Raw genomic sequence first — 19889 nt, forward strand, 5'->3', positions numbered from 1 at the left:
GTGAATTTTCAAAGACACGATTTAAAAGATATCCAACAGTTTAAATATCTGGATCTTTGGGCGAATCCAATTTCTGCAGTGTGAAACTTGTTTTGACCAGAAGTGACAGCTAAAACCAATGAGAGCACACAAGGAAGAGTCATAACACCAGCAAGCAGAACAGACAATCCTTGCTGCTCCATATTGTTTTTTCTTTCCCTTCTTTTTTTTGCTGCAAATCAGTGCACAAACAACATGACATCCATTTTTGGAGGAAAGAACTCTTGTCTCACACTCTTGTCTCACACTCTTTTCTTATATCACTTTGCGTGTGTGTTTTGTTTAACAATCATAGTTTGGAGAGCAGACAGACTGCTCGGGGATTTCTCCTCATTAAATGCTTTTCTGATGAACAGTTTGAAGGTATTTCCACAAAATAAATGCATGAAATACGAAGATCTTCATCCAAATGTTTTCTGTTAATGTTGCATACCCAGAGCTTTAATCCCATTTGTCCCGTTGGAAGCTTTTTAACTCGTGTTCTACGTCACTGACACAACTACGGACTGTAACTCAGTGATTTTAAGCTTAACCCTGTTATTTTTTCCAAACCTCAAACAAGAGATTTTGTTGCCTAACCTTAAGAAGTTCCATATCATAATGTTAAAACAGGTACTGTTTGAAACAGCACCCATTATCTTACAGGACATCATAAGAACCGCATTGCAAAAGTTTTCTTAAGAAATCATTAGAGCTGCCCAAACATCTGTTTTGGAGAATTATGTAGCAGATCTTTGGACAGCAAATCCCATTTACATGTACAGCTATATATTTAGGGAACCTGCCAGAAGAAATAACATGAAAAGACAGATATCTTCTAAAAATACTGACTGTAGCAACAAAAAAAGCAATCACTCGCAAACTGAAATTGTCAAAGAGATTCATGAGTTTAAAAATACATTTATACAGTAATGGGAAAAAATATTAGATCACCCTTGTTTACTTCATTTTCTCGTTCATTTTAATGCCTGGTACAACTAAAGGTAATTTTTTTGAACAAATATAATGATAACAACGAAAATAGCTCATAAGAGTTTAATTTGAGAGCTGATATCTACACATTTTCCATGGCTTTCTTGATGATGATTTTGGTTATTATCAGGAAAACCATGGAAAATGGCTAGATATCAGCTCTTAAATTGAAGAAAAGAAGGATGGTCTAATAATTTTTTCCATGACTGTATATTGCCAAATGGACAAAATGGAAATCATAATGTCACTTGATTCTCCTCTACAGTGAACTCCATTTTTTGTGGTTTAAAAAACACTGATATATAATTGTGGGATTATAACGCTTTGGATTTGATGGCTTGAGAAGTCTGGATGTCAGGCAGGGATGCTTGTTGGACTGTGTGTTTTTATTTCTTGCTTTTATCAAAATGAAAATAAATCTAAGTGGTTGAGAAAAAAGAAATCATACAAACCTAGTCATGAGAAGATGTTGTACAACTTCAGGCTAATCTTTATAAGACAGACAGCTGTGTAATGTCACCAGTACAGCAAACTGTCATATAATGTGTACTGGCCCTTTAAGACTTTAGGATTCATAGCCAAGTTTAGCATCTAAGCAGGTGGAAAACCCAGCAGGAAACTAGCAATTAAAACCGACTTTTCTTTGCGTGTAGACAAAAAAATGTATTTGCACAAAAAACTGTCACCCTGCTGGTGATGCCTAATAATTCAGGTTACCATTTTAGCTTTTTTCCCCCTGATGTCTGTGCCCAAAGGAGGAGAAATCCACTTTACTGTAACATACACACTTCAAACGTAGAGCTAGAAAGAAGACACTTCAGAGAGAAGACAATTTCATAGCAAAAGGTTCAGGAGTTGAGTCTCATACAACTGCACTATCCCCCCAGTTCTCAGATGCTGTTTTGACAACAACAAAAAGAAGATGGAAGTGATGATGATAGGGAATGAAGAGGAAGGCCGGTGATGGAGGACAAGCCCTCAAAGTTTAGGCCGTTCAAACCGAGAAGGAGAAGGAGTCTTTGAAGTGGGAGCACGAGCAGACTTGCCCTATCTAAGCCTTCTGTAGACGCCCACACTCTCCCCTGATGACTAGCCAGAGAAGGAGAGAGAGAGAGAGAGGTAGACAGACAAGATTTAGAAACTGAATTCAGAGGAAAAAAGGGAACAGGAAGCAGGAGGAGGGGGAAGGAACCCGTGTGAATGGATGGGGAGACAGCTAAGGAGAAAGATGATGATGAAACAGAATAGCGGATGGCATGAATGAGGAGCTGAGGGAAGGAAGGGTGAATGGGAGAAACAATGACAGAGATGACAGCGCGAGGGCGGAGGAGGAGAGAGGAAGAATGAATCAAACATGAGATTGGAGTCAATTAAAAGGAGGACTGGCAGGCTGGAACGGATTTAGAGGAGAAGACGGTTACAGAGAGGCGGAAATGGAGGGAGAGAGTGAGATAGAGGAGTGAAGGAAAGAGTGTTGGAGAGTCACATGGCCGCCTCATGACTTCCCTTAAAAAACGGGTGACTACTGTAGGGTTTCCACTGTCAGACTGGTGGTAATTAAGCAAGCTGTACTCCTACCACATGCACTAGATACAAGCAGGGAAAGTGGAGGTGTAGATGGAGGGATAAAAGCAGCATCAGAGGAGGGAGGAGGGTGTAAAAATGGAAAGAGATGTAGGGAAACACACCAGAGGGATGGTGGGAGGATGCAGAGAGGAGACGTCACTGGGACTTTCCCTGAGCTTTCCCCCCCTCCTCCTTGTTTTTTTTTTTTTTTTTTTTTTCAGAGCGGGTGGTGGGCAGAGACTCTCTCTCTCTCTGTCTCTCTCTGCAAGTCACGCACAGCAGCTCACCACCTCAACTCAGCCACATTGCACGTCTCACTAACAAGACCCAGGACTCCTGTAAGAAAGCTGCTGCTCATTCAGTCAGCAAATCCAGCTGAGGAAGAAGAAGAGCGTTTGTTTTCGTCCGCAGACGGTGCCCATCAGAGCTTTAAACTCTTCAAAAGATACCGTTCTTGACAGGTTTTCCATTGAGAGTACACCTCTTTAATTGGATTTTTACACTGAGTCAAGCCTGGTGCAGTTCTTATCCTGGTTGTGGAGCCAGAAACTTCTCCCTCTCTTGCTGGATTGCTCGTGTTTACCTGAGGCCGCCTTACTTTCTACCTTCTTTTGGAGATGAGATCCAGTTTTATGCAGGTCAAGCCTGTAGCGACACAGCAATGCAGCGTGAGTGTTTACAAGCTGTTGTCGGTGTTTTTGCATGTTTTAGTGTTTAGTGGTGCTTTTTGTGTTAGCATCTGTTTTGGATGCGGGGTGAATAGTGTAGCTGCAGCCTGAGGGGGTTACACAGCGTTCACTCGGTGCATTTCAGCAGTAAACATCCCTGATCTGAAATGGGAAGCACAGTTTTTATCCAACACTGAGAGTCTTTGTTGACTTCATAAATTATGGAACGATCTGGCCAGCAGCGCTCGCTCTCCTGGTAAACATTTACACGTATGGCATCCTTAAAAGTTTTATAAATGTTTTTTTAATTGAAATAAGGTTAAACAACAAGCTTTTCCCACTCTATCTGACTGAGATTATTAAATAAATGAGTAGAAATTTGGACAGTGATAATCCGTCCTTTACTCAATAAAGATATGTAACTAATTGCGTTTTTAATGGTGACTATATATTTACTAATTCTTTATAGAATTCTTATAAGCTGTTAATGAGAGCTTATTTAAAAAGGAATCTCTCTATAAGGTATTCAACCTTTCTGTTCAGTAATAATGCACTTATAAATGTAGTAGTGGACTTAAGGAACAAAGTTGTTGATGTCATCTGGTCAAACTCTCCAAACTGTCAAAATAATTTTTCACAAACTGACAACTTAAAAGTTCTTCTTATCAATAGCTAATGATATTTGAAGCTTAAAATGATTTATTTACTGCTAATAAAGGTATTACTATAGTTGCAACATACACAATATAAAATCTAAAAACCATTGCCCCATTAAAATGTGGTACTGATGACCGTAAGGCCAACAGTATCCACCAAGTGTAGCAATTCAAGCAACAGTTCCCAGGTCTTACAGTCCCAAGAACAACTTTTCAAAAAAATATTCTTTCAGCTTGTCGTTGTCTGCAGCTTAAACACCCTTGAGCAGTTGTGGGCACCACTGTGCAGTGTACTTGTACCATTTTTATGACAAGAACTTAGTCTGTTGGTACACATCACATGTTCATATTCATCAAACTTTTCATAGTACTAGCAGTCTTTGAAAGTTAAACATAGTGCTAGCATCCTGCAGGCAGAACAGGGGGTGGCATGCAATATATATAGTAGGATGTTTTTTTCACTTTTATTTGATAGTACAGCTTAAGGTTAAACAGGAAAGTGGAGAGAGAGAGAGAGAGAGAGAGAGGGGAGGACATGCAGCAAAGGGCTGCAGGTTGAACCTCAGGCGCTGCAGTAAGGTGCATGTTCATCCAGGTGAGCTACTGTACATGGATAGTCCATTAGGATTTCATTGATACTGTACTTTCACAGTGCTGTGTCAGCACTGGAGAATGGCCTGGCTGCCCCCTTTAATGTTCTGCTATAGGAGAAAAAAAATGCTCTGGCTTGTTTGTATTTCTGTTAACCAATCACATTCATCTTGAGTGGTACTCAAGCCTGGATGCAGCAACAATGTCCTGTGAAGTAGATATTGTAAATGTGTAAAATAGCAGAGATAGTGGAAGATATTGAGGAGAGGTGACCAATGGCAGGCTTATAGAAAAGGTCTACATCTAGTGAGTCAGACTACTGATATCCTTACAGTTACTTTACTTTTACTTTTTTGCAGAAATAAGTTAAAGTGTTTCCTGAGTTTCCTATATATATATATTGTTACTAACCAGTCAATAACCAGTGCCAATTTAGTGGCACTGGTTCTCGATACCAGTCACTAATATATATACTAATACACGGTCACCCATAAAGTTGGAATAATTTTGTTTTCATACACAATCCTCTGTTAATTGTGGTTTCATTTTCATTGTGATATGTTTGGAAGAGATTGATTAATAAAGTTTTGAGAAGATACACACTTTATCTGTCAAGGATGTTTTCACTAGAAAATCAAATCAAATCAAAAGATGGCATGTTGTATAATAACAAACATCACTTGTACAACTCATTCTGAACCCTTTTTGTTTTGAACACTCTGTTCTCCTCCTCATGCTGTTAAGCCATAAATCAAAACACTTTCTGTACCTACTTATTCATTATTTGAGACAAATTATTACCCACTCCTGGATAAGTTAAACTGCATTAAAAAGTCTTAGCTAATGACAACCACTAAGTCCACTGTTACATCCACTTGAAGGTTTCCGCTCAGATGCTCCGACCTCTTCAGCAGTAATTTCCTGTTGCTGTCGAGAACCTCTTTAATTAGTTAGAACCACTGGAATCATAACACACCTCCCCCTTCCTCCTGCCTCTCTTTTCCCTCCTTTTACTTCTATATATATCACTCTGCTCCGAGAACCAACCAGCTCCAGGGAGTCCTGTACTTGTGTGTTCAAGCATGCCTCCTCGTGTGTGTGTGTGTGTGTGTGTGTGTGTGTGTGCATGCGTGTGTCTTTTGTTTAAAATGTTTAGGTGCAAATGTGTGTGTGCTGTGTGAGTGGATGTGTGGAGCCTTTGGCATGCATGCACAAAATGAAATATTCAGGTGACAGGGAGGCACTCCGGTCCTGGAAATCTCTTTTTCTTCACTGCACTCGATGCAATTATGCTGCCAGGAGTCTCACTTCAGATTCCTCATTTTGCTTCTTTTTTTCCCAGCAGCAGCTGCACTAAACTGGGATATTTAAGCACACATATGCATTGAATGTTATTGCACAGAGACACAGATAGATCTGGAAGATAAAGAGCAGTGGGGGGTGCACAAAGAGTTGTTGTTGCCCACAGGCTTTAGAGCACCTTCTGCATTATACATCACCCCCTTGTTTTTTGTTTTTTTTAATCTTCCTTCCTGCCCCAAGTTACATCAGGCAGGAGATATCAACGGCATCAGCTCTTCTTTTACCTCCACTGGATCCGTTTCCGGTTGAATGCCGCACCACAAACAAAGGACATAGCTTCTGTCCTCATGACTAGTTCCAAGTGTCGTACACCATGAAGGCATTGTGTAGGTTTGTGCTGAAGGCTGTTAGAGGCACTCAGGCTACTCAGAGGAATGTAGTGCTCCTATTGCCACGTGGGTTGCTGAAAGTGGCTCGAAAGGCTGGTTGACATGGCTGAATGGAGTATGAACGGGCTGCGTTGAAAAGTAAATGAGGTTATGTCCTTTGGTATTTATAGGTCGCTTCAGTAACAGGTCCTGTGCATGACCTTAACGTTGATATTGACAGTTAAATGTTGACGGAAGAAAATGGCCGTGACTTCCTCCCCTCTTGGCCTTTACACATGACAGGTGTCCCAGATAAATTAAGAATATTTTAAGCAGTTATATCAATGGTTCACAACCTTTTAACTCCTTGTAATGTCTTGAGATTGACATCTATTTAGATTGCTTAGTTTTAATATTTTTACAGGCCTGAGGATGTGAAAATATCAGAGCACAAACAATGAGAGAAAAGTCAGGGAAAAAGCACAATTCTGAAGACAGTTTCCCCTCTTGTTAAAGAAGAAAGCTGGCAATAGTAATAGTATAATTTTATTTTTCTCACTGAAACATTATCCCATTAAAAGGACCAAAAAGCACTCTTCTAACTGAAATAGAAAGGTACACTTCAGGTGTTTCTCTCTCCCCTCCAAAAACAAAAAAGACTTGAATTTCATTTAATTGTCCCTCCTGGCGTCCTTACTGTCAAGACGGTGCTGAAGATAACAAAAACAGGTTAGAGTCAGAGTTATTTATTCATCTACTATCATGTCTCACTTAAGTGGATCATAATTTGAAAATAGGCCTCAACAAATGCTTTATTTGAGTCAAAAACTACAGTGCAGACACTGATTTGGTTCAGTCATGTTACGCCAAAACACACTAATAAAGAAAGTAAATACCTTCCATTACTCCTTGCGCCACACTTTTCACCCAGATTATCCACCATTTAACTAGTTGACACACCCTTAATACACCTGTGCTATTTACTTTAGACCAGGGGTCATCAACTACATTTGTCCAAGGGCCAGACTTTTTCTAAGCAGACACTTCGGGTAAAGAAAATATAATGTATTTATGCCTAGTTAGCCTATCACTGTTTGATATTTTCACTTTCACTGACTAAATTCATGCTTTTTTTATTATTCAGTGTCAACAGACTCCTTAAAAAAACATGGGGAATCCATAATGATAACTAGAAACTTAACTAGAAAACGCTCTCAGACTTCTGCCAAGAAGACAGTTCACGTGAGGAGCGATGGTTAAGAACTGTGTTTACGGAAATGTAATTGTAAATATGCTAAATACCAGAGCATATTTTTTTTCCTCCTCACATTTTCTGAATTCATTAGGCCATTATTCTGTGGAACGGGCTGGAAGCTTTGGCGGCCCTTATGTGGTCTGCAGGTCGCTTGATGGTCGCTGTAAATGTTTTTCTTTACTATAAAGAAATTAAAAAGTATCTCTAAAGGAAAAACTTGAATTGATACATAAAGCAGATAAAATTATGATTACATTGAGTAGATAGTTTAAAGTTTGTGAGTTGGATTATGATATTAGATTATAAACAGCAGACTCAAACTTAACAGCACAACGTCCAAAAGAAAAATAGCACAAAAAACCCCCAAAACTTTTGATTGAAAAGGTAAAATTATAAAATTCTATTTTTTGTTTTCATAGCGTCACCAAGGGCTGGAAGACATCAGCCCCAGTGAAGAGGTGACGGATACAGAGGATAACGAAGAGGAGGACCTGGGAGTCCTGGACGACCAGCGGAGCATCATTCTCCACCTGCTCTCCCAGCTCAAACTGGGCATGGACCTCACACGGGTAAGAAACTTTTAAATCAGAGCTACAGAAAGAGACCATACACACTAGTGAAAATAAAATTTGTGTGGTGTTTAGTAGGATGTGTTACTTTAGCCTTTATCTAATAATAAATCAACTCTTTGTGTGTCACAGGTGGTGCTGCCGACCTTCATCCTGGAAAAGCGATCACTGCTGGAGATGTACGCCAACTTCATGGCCCACCCCGACATGTTCCTGTCAATCACAGCGGGGGCCACAGCCGAGGACCGGATAGTCCGCTTTGTTGAGTACTACCTGACAGCGTTCCATGAGGGGCGGAAAGGTGCCGTGGCCAAGAAGCCGTACAACCCGGTGCTGGGGGAGACCTTCCACTGTTCCTGGGAAGTGCCTCGGGACAAAGTCAAACCTTTGGTCAGGTCGAACCAGGGGTCCTCCTGGGAGCCGAGCAGGGGCCCCAACAACACGCAGCAGGGCGAGGACTCAGCGGGAGACTGCTACAGAGTGAGATTTGTGGCCGAGCAGGTGTCCCATCATCCACCTGTGTCTGGGTTTTACTGTGAGTGCCGGGAGAAGAGCATGTGCGTTAACGCCCACGTATGGACCAAGAGCAAGTTCATGGGAATGTCTATAGGCGTGTCCATGGTGGGGGAAGGTGAGCTAACTATATATATCACACTTTCTTTTTACTCACTTTTGCTTTTCACTTGTGGCCAAACAGCATTATGATTATACAAATAAGAACATAAGAAAATTGTGACACAAAACAACAGTGGTGGAAGAAGTATGAGACTCTTTACTTGGGTTTTTTAATTATATTTGTATGGCCTGCCAAACTATGGACTTTTTATGATTTTTTATGACATACTGTTCCATGACTTTGTAATAATAGTCTTATGGCATACTATTCTTTGACTTTTTTTAAAATAATATTTTTATGGCATACTTTACTGTAACTTTTTAATAATATTTTATGACATACTATACAGTGACTTTTTAATAATATTTTATGGCATACTATACTAGGACTTTTTAATTATAATTTTATGGCATTCTATATTATTACCTTTAAATAATATTTTAATGGGATACTAAACTATGACTTTTTAATAATATTTTTATGGCATACTATACTATTCATTTAATCATATTTTATGGCATACTATACTATGACTTTTTAATCATATTTTATGCCATACTATACTATGACTTTTTAATCATATTTTTATGGCATACTCTACTATGATTTTTTTTTATATATATATTTTTGGCATTTTTTTGTAGCTTTTATTGACAGGACAGATATAGAGAGTGAAAGGGGGAGACAGAGGGGAAGACATGCGGGAAAGGGCTCCGAGCCGGATTCGAACCCAGGCCGCCCGCTTACGAGGACTGGGCCTCTGTGGTATGCGCTCTACCAGGTGTGCCACCGGGAACGCCCCTACTATGATTTTTTTAATCATATTTTTTTACAACTAACACTTTAAAAAAAATGTAAAATAAAAAATACTTTATTTGTACAGCAGCTTTCATACAAGAAATTAAGTTCACAGTGAAATTAAATAACAGGGACAGAATGCCATAAGTAGTTGTAATATTAGTAAAAATAAGATAAAAAATAGTATATATGAATAGAATGGGTAACATAAGATGGAAAATAAACACACTGAATAATAATAACAATAATAATAATGGTTAAAAAAAAATCAAACACATTTCATAGACATTCAGTTGAACGATACAACAATACATGGCTCCAAAATGACCTTAAAACAAACAGTCGTTGAAGTATAAGTCACCTTTTATAACATAAAAGAATTGTTTTTAAAAAAGGTACTTGTGTCAGCTGAATCACAGGAGAAACTAAATGTAAAAAAAAATCCTCAAATATTGCTTTTTTTTCCCTTTTGGCAAGCGTTTCATATTTGAGACCCATACTGTCACAGCGTCCTGTTCTTTATGAAAGATTATGTGACCTCTCCCCTGGCGATCGATAAGCCGGTCCTCTCTGTCAGCATGTACGGGAGACTGTTGGGGATGAGTCACCCTGAGCGGAGAAACAGGAAGTCCTTGAGCCCAATCGACTGAATCTGGATACATGAACTGATTCAGACTGTACCGTACAGCTGACCACCTGTCAGCAGGGAACATGGTGACCCTCAACCAGGAAATATCGATTGCTGGGTGTTTTTCTCCTACAGTGGCTGCTTTCCTGATAGCAGTTGATACTGTATTATTTTTATGAATGGCTCCTGACTTCAATCACTGGCAGTGAGTCAGCGGCAGAAAACTACAGCAGCTGCTGCAGCCAGATAGCTTTTGACCATCTGGATTTTCATTTTTATTTGAGCAGCATCATTTTGAAGGCAGCCCACTGAAAACTGACTGGGTTTGTAGGTTGGTGGACACTCAAGATAAGCAAATATATGAACACAAGCACTGGAAAAAAGACTTCTCACTACTTTTCTTTTTGCCTTTTCAGCACAACCTCACCTGTATGACCTTTTTTCACTTTGACTTACTGGATTAAAATTTTGAACACCAAAAAAAACCCCACAAAGATTTTGAAAATGATGGGGGGGGGGTTTTCACAGTCATGCTCAATGAGGAATTTTAGATGTTGCAAATGTGAACACAGGATTCAAATATAACATATAAGAGGTAAAATGAGGATAACATATACAGTCATGGAAACAAATATTAGACCATTGTTTTCTTCATTTTCTTGTTCATTTTTTGAGTTTAATTTGAGAGCTGATATCTAGCCATTTTCTTGATAATGATTTTAGTTACCATCAAGAAAACCATTGAAAATGGCTAGATATCAGCTCTTAAATTAAATGCTTATGAGCTATTTTTGTTGTCATCATTATATTTGTCCAAACAAATAATTAGATTATAAATTGTTGTGCCAGGCATTAAAATAAACCAGAAATTGAAGAAAACAAGGGTGGTCTAATATTTTTTTCCATGACTGTAGTTATGTATTTTTATGCTAAATATATATTCAACATTATCTCCAGTTTTACTTGGCCTATCATCATAAAAAAAAACCCCAAAAAACTGGCATGGAGTTTCAAACCCGATTGTAATGACACCTTTGTTGTTAGATGCCACTGCTATGATTCATCATATGACCACAATCAAGCTTATTTCTGAAGGCGTTTTGCATGAAAGAAATGGCTCCACAAATGATCACATGTGGTAGAAAAAGCTACTCATGTGCATAAAGTGCTGCTGTTTATGTCAATTATGAGTGTTTAGTATAATAGCGTCTCTTATGGACCAAAGAGATGCAGACACAAACTGCCTAAAGGAGATATTAACTGGTTTATATAATGTTCTTCACAGTGGGAGCTCAGTTTGCAGTATTTCGTTCATTATATTTCATAAACAATTATTGCCGCCTCCAATCAGGTTAAATCTTATAACTGCTTTAATGCGGATACACACAGGACATGACAACACTGTGTTTCACTGTGTTTAATCACAAGATTAATTAGGATTGCTGCTGCTGTCATGGGCGCTTCAAAGACTGCTGAAAACAACTTAATTCTTACATAATATGAACTTTAAACATGAGCAACATAAAATCATTACACTAAGTTTAATGTTTATGTAGAATATTTAGCTTCTCCTCTGCCTACAAGTGCATGGTGAAAATCATTGACGGGCACATAAACGGCTCGGAGAAAACATCCACATATCGGCCCCGAAGATTAAATTATTGTTAATTATTCCAACATTCGATTCAGAGAAAGAGAGGCAGTCTGCAGGAAATCAGCTGGCTTCACATACCTCACCTCATTCTTACAAAACCACACAAAAAGTTTCCTCTCAGTGTTTTAAACACTGTCTTTTACTAACATGAGAAGATTTATCTTTGTTTTCTTTCTTTCTGTGCATATAAAAAAAGTTTTATTAAGAAAGTTAATGACAAAGACCTTCTAGACTTCACATATTGTAAAAAAAAGAAAAAAAAAAGACAAATGACAGACTTAAATAATCATTAAGATAGATCAGAAGATGATAAAAAAAGCCAGCATTATAAAAAAAATATATAGTCGACACAACCCAAATAATTGGTTATAATAATGTATGAGACAAACTTTTTTTCATGGCATTAAATTTCTTAAATCCAAAATATGTTTTCTTTAAAAGATCACCAAAAATAAAACATTTATCCTAGAAAGAAACTGTAAAAACTGGCATTATCGTTCAAATTTGAACTCTCTGACAGTCCTTGAAAGGATATATATATATCTATATATATATAGATATATATATATATATATATATATAGATATATATAATAAAATAAAAAGGGGAAGGTGAAGGGACTAGTGAAAAGTGTTGTATGTATAAGTTCCATTTTATTCCAATTTAAAAATATATATATCAGAGAAATTCAACCTTGAACCTTTCTTTATGATTTATGTCATTACAGTTTATATATATATATATATATATATATATATATATATATATATATATATATATTACAGTGAATTACAAGGGAATAGTTAGTAAAAAGAGCAAATAAAACCCGCCCTGAAAAAAATGGGTTGAGAGGGTTTAACAGAAAGTTTCTGTGTATTTATGTTCCCATCATGCATCGGATGTTTGACTCCTCTTCTGTTCTCCTCACCTGCTCTCAGGGGTCCTTTGTCTCTTGGAGCACGACGAGGAGTACGTCTTCACGTTGCCCTGTGCCTACGCCCGCTCCATCCTCACCGTGCCCTGGGTGGAGCTGGGGGGCAAAATCTCAATCAACTGTGTCAAGAGCGGCTACTCTGCCACCGTCACGTTTCACACCAAGCCTTTCTACGGAGGGAAGGTCCACAGGTGAGTGCCTCTCTCGTTCTCACTCTGACAGCAGCCATCACAGGCTGATTCTTGTTTCCGTTGTTTTTTATTCGGCTGTGACAGCGGCTTTGTGCTCCACGCCATGATTATAGTTTCAATGTGGCAAATTTTGACACTTATTATATATAAGATATCTGTGAATTATATGACTTTTTTAAAAATACATTTTATGACAAATTATACTATGACATTTACGATGTCTTTTGACATTCCTCTTTTTTTTGCTGCTTTTTTCGACATGCTATACTATGGCGTTTTTGCCATTTTTTTGGACATACTGTAATATGGTGGGGTTTTTTTGGACAAATTATGCAATCAAGATGATCAATGATCAGCGTACTGTATTAAATTATTAATACAATTATTTAACTGTGGGATGTCCAATAATTTGACTCCCCCCAAAAAATCATACTCAACTACATTATACGTATGTGGATTTTTTTGAGCATCCCAGTGGCACACCTGGGAGAGCGCGTACCATGGAGGCCCTGTCCTCACAAGCGGGGTTCGAATCCGACTCGGAGCCCTTTCCCTCATGTCTTCCCCTCTGTCTACCTCACACTGTCAAAAAGGCACAAAATATACCACAATAAAAATTGTCAACTTTTTAAAATGCCTAAAAGTGCTGAAATTACTTTATTATAGTATGTTGATACATATTTGTCCAGAAATGACAACAAGAAAAACATATTTTGGGATGTCCAAAAATTGGACAAAAACTCTACTCTATACTCTAGTAGTATGACTTTTTTCCCCCCAAAAAATTTGGACAAACCATAATATGGTGGTATTTGAATACTTTTGGACAGAATTTTTTATTTTAGCATTTTTGGACAAACTACACTTTGACAATTTTTTACTTTTTTTCAACATACTATTCTATTACTTTATATGTAGTTTTGAACAAAATTCAATTTCATTATTTTTTGTAATTAATTTTTACAGCATGCTTTATATTAGCATGAGTTTTTTCTGACATGTATCACAGCACAGCTGTTCATCTTGCACAAAAAATGAGACAAACACAGACAAAATGTTTTGCATGTCCTTTATGCTGTAAAGAAAGAAAATAATTATGCCTAGAGAAAAACTTCCCACACAGACCGGCTGTTGCTGCTGTGAGCCGTGTTCACCAAACATTAATCTTTTCTTTCTTAACCACAAGGTTTTCTATTAAACTATCATTTCTAATGAGTAGTATGAGAGTATTATATAAACATAATTACAAGGGGACAGGGTTCATAATCAAAGAAAATGTTTACACAATGGCTTTATTGAGTTCATCAGTATTGTAAAATAGCGTCACCCAGAATGCAGGTAGATATCTCACATTATTCCTAAGAAAGATGTCTTTGTTTGGCTGACTCAGAGTGACGGCAGAGGTCAAGCACAATCCAACCAACACCATCGTGTGCAAAGCGCAGGGCGAGTGGAACGGCACGCTAGAGTTCACCTACAGCAGCGGGGAAACCAAAGTGATCGACACGGCCAAACTCCCGGTCACCAGGAAGAAGCTGCGGCCTGTGGACAAACAGGGGAGGACAGAATCAAGGTGGAAAACTCATCACAATAAACTTTGAATTTAAAATTCTGTTTTGTAAAGATCGGGTGGTGCTGGATGTGGAAGACATTAATTGCTCATAAATGTAATTGTTGTGTGTTAAACCTGCTTGTAGGCGGTTATGGCAGCATGTCACCAAGTCGCTGAAGGAGGGGAACATTGACGAGGCCACGGAGCACAAACACCGTCTGGAGGAGCGACAGAGAGGAGAGGAGAAGCAGAGATCGGCTGATAACAAACCCTGGATGCCAAAATACTTCACGAAAGAGGTACAGTGAGAGAGATAAACTGTGTGAGGCTGGTGGAGGAGACACAGGGTCAAATAACGCCATGTAGGAGCACAACACATTCAGTTTAACTGGAGCTGTGATGTTCAGGGGTTACAGCAGATGGCACCGGAAATAAAAGTGCTCATGGGGTGTTCTCTACCTGACAGAAACAAGGTGTTTATGATTTTGCACCAACTGTTGAGCCTTTCAGCAGATGCAGGCCAGATTTTATTAAACTTGTTGTCCCCAAAGCGTGCGGCACCATTTGACCCCGTGTCTTCTCCTTCTACGAAGAGGGACACTGAGACGAAGCCGAGGTTAACTGCAGCTGTGTGTATCATCGGTTAGATTCCCCTGGAAACAGTTTTCATTGTCATGTGGTGCTACTTGCTGCACAATTCTGTATCTATTTTTGTTTTGTTGACCAATACTACAATACAATGTGTTTATTTTTACACCCATGTGACACTCAAAACCGTTAACAATGATGCAAAACATCCAATTTCTCTCCTCATAAGACAATTACTTCCTAGGTAGCGCACACATGCACAAAATGAAGCTAATCTTTTTTTTACTTGCATCCAAGCCGAAAGAAATACCAGACTAATGCTGCTGAAGCGACAGAGGTTCTTTTAGCAGGGCTGAAATGTGTTTCTGTGCAGATACCTGGGATTCATACATTGAAAGTACCTTATTTTTCATATCTGAATACTGACAGACATGTATTGAAGAAAAAATTAAAAAAAATTTAAAGAAGTAAAAATGACAGTGGTGGAAGAAGTATTCAGATCCTTTACTTCAGTAAAAGTACTAATACCACACTGTGAAATGACTCCACTCATTTTAACTACCTAATAAACTTTTAAGTGGTTTAATTTATTAAAGGGGTAATAATTTTAAATGTATCATGTTTTTCATTTTAAATCTTGACCTGAAATGTAATTCAAGCTATCAGCTAAATGTAGAGGAGTAAAAAGTACAATATTTGCCTCAAAATGTAGTGGAGTAGAAGTATAAAGTTACATAAAATGTACATAAAAGTACCTCAAAATTGTACTTTAAGTCCAGTACTTGAGTAAATGTACATAGTTACTTTCCACCTTTGCTACCTGCCTCTTCTAACTTATACATATCAGTTAAGAGTCCTCCTTCAGACACTGGATGAGGATTAAAGGGATAGTTTGTGCATTATTATACAAAACTTGGTACAATTATTGTCAATGCCCTCCTGAGGATAACACTTTAAGGTTTTATTGATCGGCCCCTAGGTGGCACTGTGGTGGCAGTCTAATTTCATATTTGGTACCGTGGACACACTTTAACACTTAAGGCAATGAAATTCATAGGGGTGGTATAGACTGGCCCCTGTGACGCACACACCCCGACGGCAGCATGCCCCGACACGCGTGTACTGTGAGGGCCTGTTCAGTACTGCTTGCAGTCCTAGTTATAATTAGGACTGTTGGTTTAAAAACTTTTAATTCCCCCTAGCACTCATTTACATCCTTTTTTTGTCATTTTTTCATTCTTATTTGTCTGAACAACAAAAACATTGACCTCTTTTCCTTAATTGGTCGCATGTGCAGGGAGAAGGTTGGATCTACAACAGCCCACTGTGGAAGTCGACCTGACAGCAGAGAGACTCTCTTCTGATGGACAGTAACAGATCCCTGCTCTCCACGCTGAGGTCAGAGGTCAGGGTGTCGAGTCCTCCGGAGACCTTCAGACGTCCAGCTACAGACTCACAGAGAGACACTGTGGAGACACAGACAGGAAACAAGCAAGGTGCCAAAGCGACCTCCACTGTCGGCTGGAGCTGTTGGGACAAAAGTACATTTTTATAAACAGTTAATAGTATTACTATTCAAAGTAGAGTATTTCTATTTTTCACCTTGCCAAGGCCTTTTTTGCACACGCACAGTAATGAAGTTTGCCACTGGTGTTTTACTTTTTTCTCAGACATTGTCAATGTTTGGTTCCAAGCTTTTAGTTTGTAATGCAGCGTTAGAATGAACGGATTCCCTGTCACACATAATACTGTAGCTGTAAATGAGTTGTTTATATAAAGCACTTTTACCATAGAAATAAATTTAATATTTTATATTTATGGCTTTTACCAATCAGGGTGGTCTCTAAGAGCTTTACGGGAAGTAAGAACACCTGACCAGATTTAAAGAGATATAAACTATGTGTTAGTATATATTATTATTATACAGTGAGCTTCTAGAAAGTAAAGATGATTGTTTTGTTTTGTCTGCACTCTGAATGTATCTGGGCACATTTTATTAGTACGCTACTCTCCCATCTTGTGCTGTTACACATGCTTTTTGTGTTTTACCTTTTAATTTTGCTCCATTTGAAGTATATCACACATTGAGTGCGACGCCTCTGCAGAAGTTTTCCATTACTACCTCTCTTCTTATTCAGCTTTCCAGCCATTAGTCAGCCCCCCCCCCCAAAAAAAACAAAAAACAAAAACAAAACACTGGTTTGTTTGTGACAAAATGTTCCTCGCTCCTCTAATCTTTTTTATATCTTCACCTCTAAGATGGCACTTGTGTAATTAGGCAGCCCGAGACTCCTGAAGTTAATACTTCTCCTTAGGTTGCCCGTGATGATGAATATGGATGAGGAGGCTCGCAGAAACACACAACCAGGTTCTCGCAGCTGGGGTTCACTGAGAGGTTGCCTCAGTGAAGATGAAAGGAAGGTCTAGCAGTTTAACAATCATTTGGAACTGGCAGGTATATAACTGCAGGACTCATGTTTTCTCTTTTTACAAACTGTGGTCAGTTTTCAAACTGAACGGTGTTTCTAAAAAAAAAAACTAAAGCAGACATTAACCCTTGTGCATCACTAGGGGCATTATTGGATTTTTAATGTTTTGATTTTGGCTGTGCATATGGCAATTGATGTCTCCCACATTTTTTACTTCAGCTGCTATAAATCTATAATAAACTGTGTAGCCAAAATCCAGTCACTCAACCACTTTAAGACAAAAATGTTCCCATCCAAACCCATTAAAACCACAATTTTGGACCCATAAAAGCATTAAAATAAAGCATTATGTCAGCTTTCAATCTTAAAATTGAAGTTTTTACTATTTTCTACCAGATCGAAACATTTTCTCATGTTTGTCCTATGGGTCAAATACATACATTTTTCTTGTTGTCCAAGAGAGTTATTGCTGATGTATTTAATGTTGTTGCCAAACATTCTCACACAGTGAAGAAATAAAAATCCCTTGGCTAAACTGTTTAAGGTTTTAAATTCTAAAAGTTGTATCATGTAGATAAATTGGTATTTAAAGGGATAAAATTCAGGTAAAAATGTAAAAGTTTAACTCTGAAAGGTGAGAATATGATGAATATATATTTTATGTTTATTTTAAGCCCTCTTAGCATTTTTAAAGGGACGCACAAGGGTTAAAATATTAGCATTTTTAACAGTATATCCACTTCATGTTCAAAATTATTTCTAATTTCTTAGTCATGACACCCACTGCTTTTTCTTTTGGTTGTTCATTCACTGAACTTTCCAGATTATATTTTCCAGCCAGGTGAGTTTACCAGACGCCTATTTGTAGCTGATGTCGTGACATTTACTTGACAGTTCAGAAAACTAACCATGTTCTGTTCAAAGACATTCGCCTTACATAAAACTTATTTTTCATATCCAGAAGGATCCAGACTCTGACATAGAGAGTGATTATGAATGAAGGAGGGATTGTCCATTAATAAAAACCTTCTACCTTTTTTTAAACCAAACATGTCTTCTCATGATGTCCTGAATGTTAAAATGTCCTGCATCGCATCCATGTGATTAATTATAAACTGTTACCTGCTGCTCCTCATCCACTCGGCTGACAGAGGACCTATGAAACGTCTCATCTATCATCACAAAGGTCAAAGCAGGAACTTGTTTGAGATAATTTTGTTCTAATAAATGTGCCATGGCAATTATGGACTCACTCTGTATGGAACATCTAGTCCTGAACATCGAAAACAAACAACTACTAATAGATTCACATAAATACACTTCACAGTATCCAGAGGATGAACTGTGACTAACTTTTCACCACCAGCTAATAAAACTGACATCTATAAAACTAATGACCAAACAACTGTTAACCTGCAGATTAATGCCAACATACTTAACAAAGCATGATAACTAATTAAGCTATATGAAGCATAAAATTGGCATGTTTACACACTTGACACGCTAAACAAGGCTGCACAAAATTCAGCAGTTTGATGTGGAAGTAAAACAGAATAAATATTGCTTTATGCGTGCACTTTTCCTGTGCAGCCATCAATCATGTGCAGACTCCTTAAACTGGCATTCAGCCATCAAACCTTTGAAAACCCCCAGAACATGACATCAAGAAAAATGTAAAAAAAAATAATTAAAAAATGTGATAAAATACTCAGTCATGAAAACTTAGTGAAAAATGTCAGAGTACAGTGTGTCATAAAAAAAGCCATAATCCATGTCATAGTATAATATTTCATAACGTTTATGAACAAGTTATAAAAAGGTCATACTATACTATGCCATACTGTCATAAAAATGTCGTAAAGTAGTAAAATAGTAAAGTTTGCTGTAGAATAGTACACGACAAATGTCAAAAAATTTGATAATACACAACGTATTCCAAAGAACGTTGGTATGCTGTGTAAAACAAATGCAAAAAATCTGAAAATATACACAGAAGAATGTGTATTTAAAAAATACAAAAATGTTCAAGTTTAAACATGAAATATATCGTCTTTGATTGAATATTTGTCAAAGGATTGGCAAATTATCCTAATTTTATTCTGTTTAATTAACAATTAAGTCAATCTCACTACTTTGAAATAGGGGTCAAAGTTATTTTTAAAAAGTAAAAAATCCCAGTTTTTTTTTTTTTTTTTAAATTGACAAGGGTTTGAAAAAAAAAAAGTCATAAAAAAGTAAAAACGTCATATCCCATATAAAAAAAAAAAAATGCCCCAAAAAATAAATATATATATATATATATATATATATATATACACATATATAAATTGTGCCAATTACTGAATCTAACTGTTCAGACTCTAAGGATAAACTATATTTTTTTTATGGCAATGTAATCATGCTTTTGTTGCTATCTTCATGCAAAATTTTACCAAAAACATGACTTATGGATGTAAAACCTATGTTGTCGACACCTTTTTTTCTGGGTCAAAGTGAGTCTAACAAACCCGTGT

General features: G+C 37.6%; 1 protein-coding gene across 1 annotated transcript in view; it reads left to right on the forward strand.

Annotated features, from left to right (window-relative positions):
• The window catches only part of LOC131984607 (oxysterol-binding protein-related protein 10-like), an 81733-nt gene extending 63308 nt beyond the window's left edge, over positions 1-18425 (forward strand). Inside the window, 6 exon segments of the mRNA XM_059349494.1 lie at positions 7837-7986; positions 8119-8617; positions 12621-12807; positions 14198-14380; positions 14505-14658; positions 16245-18425. Of these exon segments, the coding sequence (XP_059205477.1) occupies positions 7837-7986; positions 8119-8617; positions 12621-12807; positions 14198-14380; positions 14505-14658; positions 16245-16289 (1218 nt within the window). The 3' untranslated portion in view covers positions 16290-18425.
• Positions 18426-19889: the final 1464 nt, after the last annotated feature.

Source organism: Centropristis striata, chromosome 14 (genome assembly GCF_030273125.1).
Source record: "Centropristis striata isolate RG_2023a ecotype Rhode Island chromosome 14, C.striata_1.0, whole genome shotgun sequence".
In the NCBI taxonomy this organism is placed as follows: Eukaryota; Metazoa; Chordata; class Actinopteri; order Perciformes; family Serranidae; genus Centropristis; species Centropristis striata.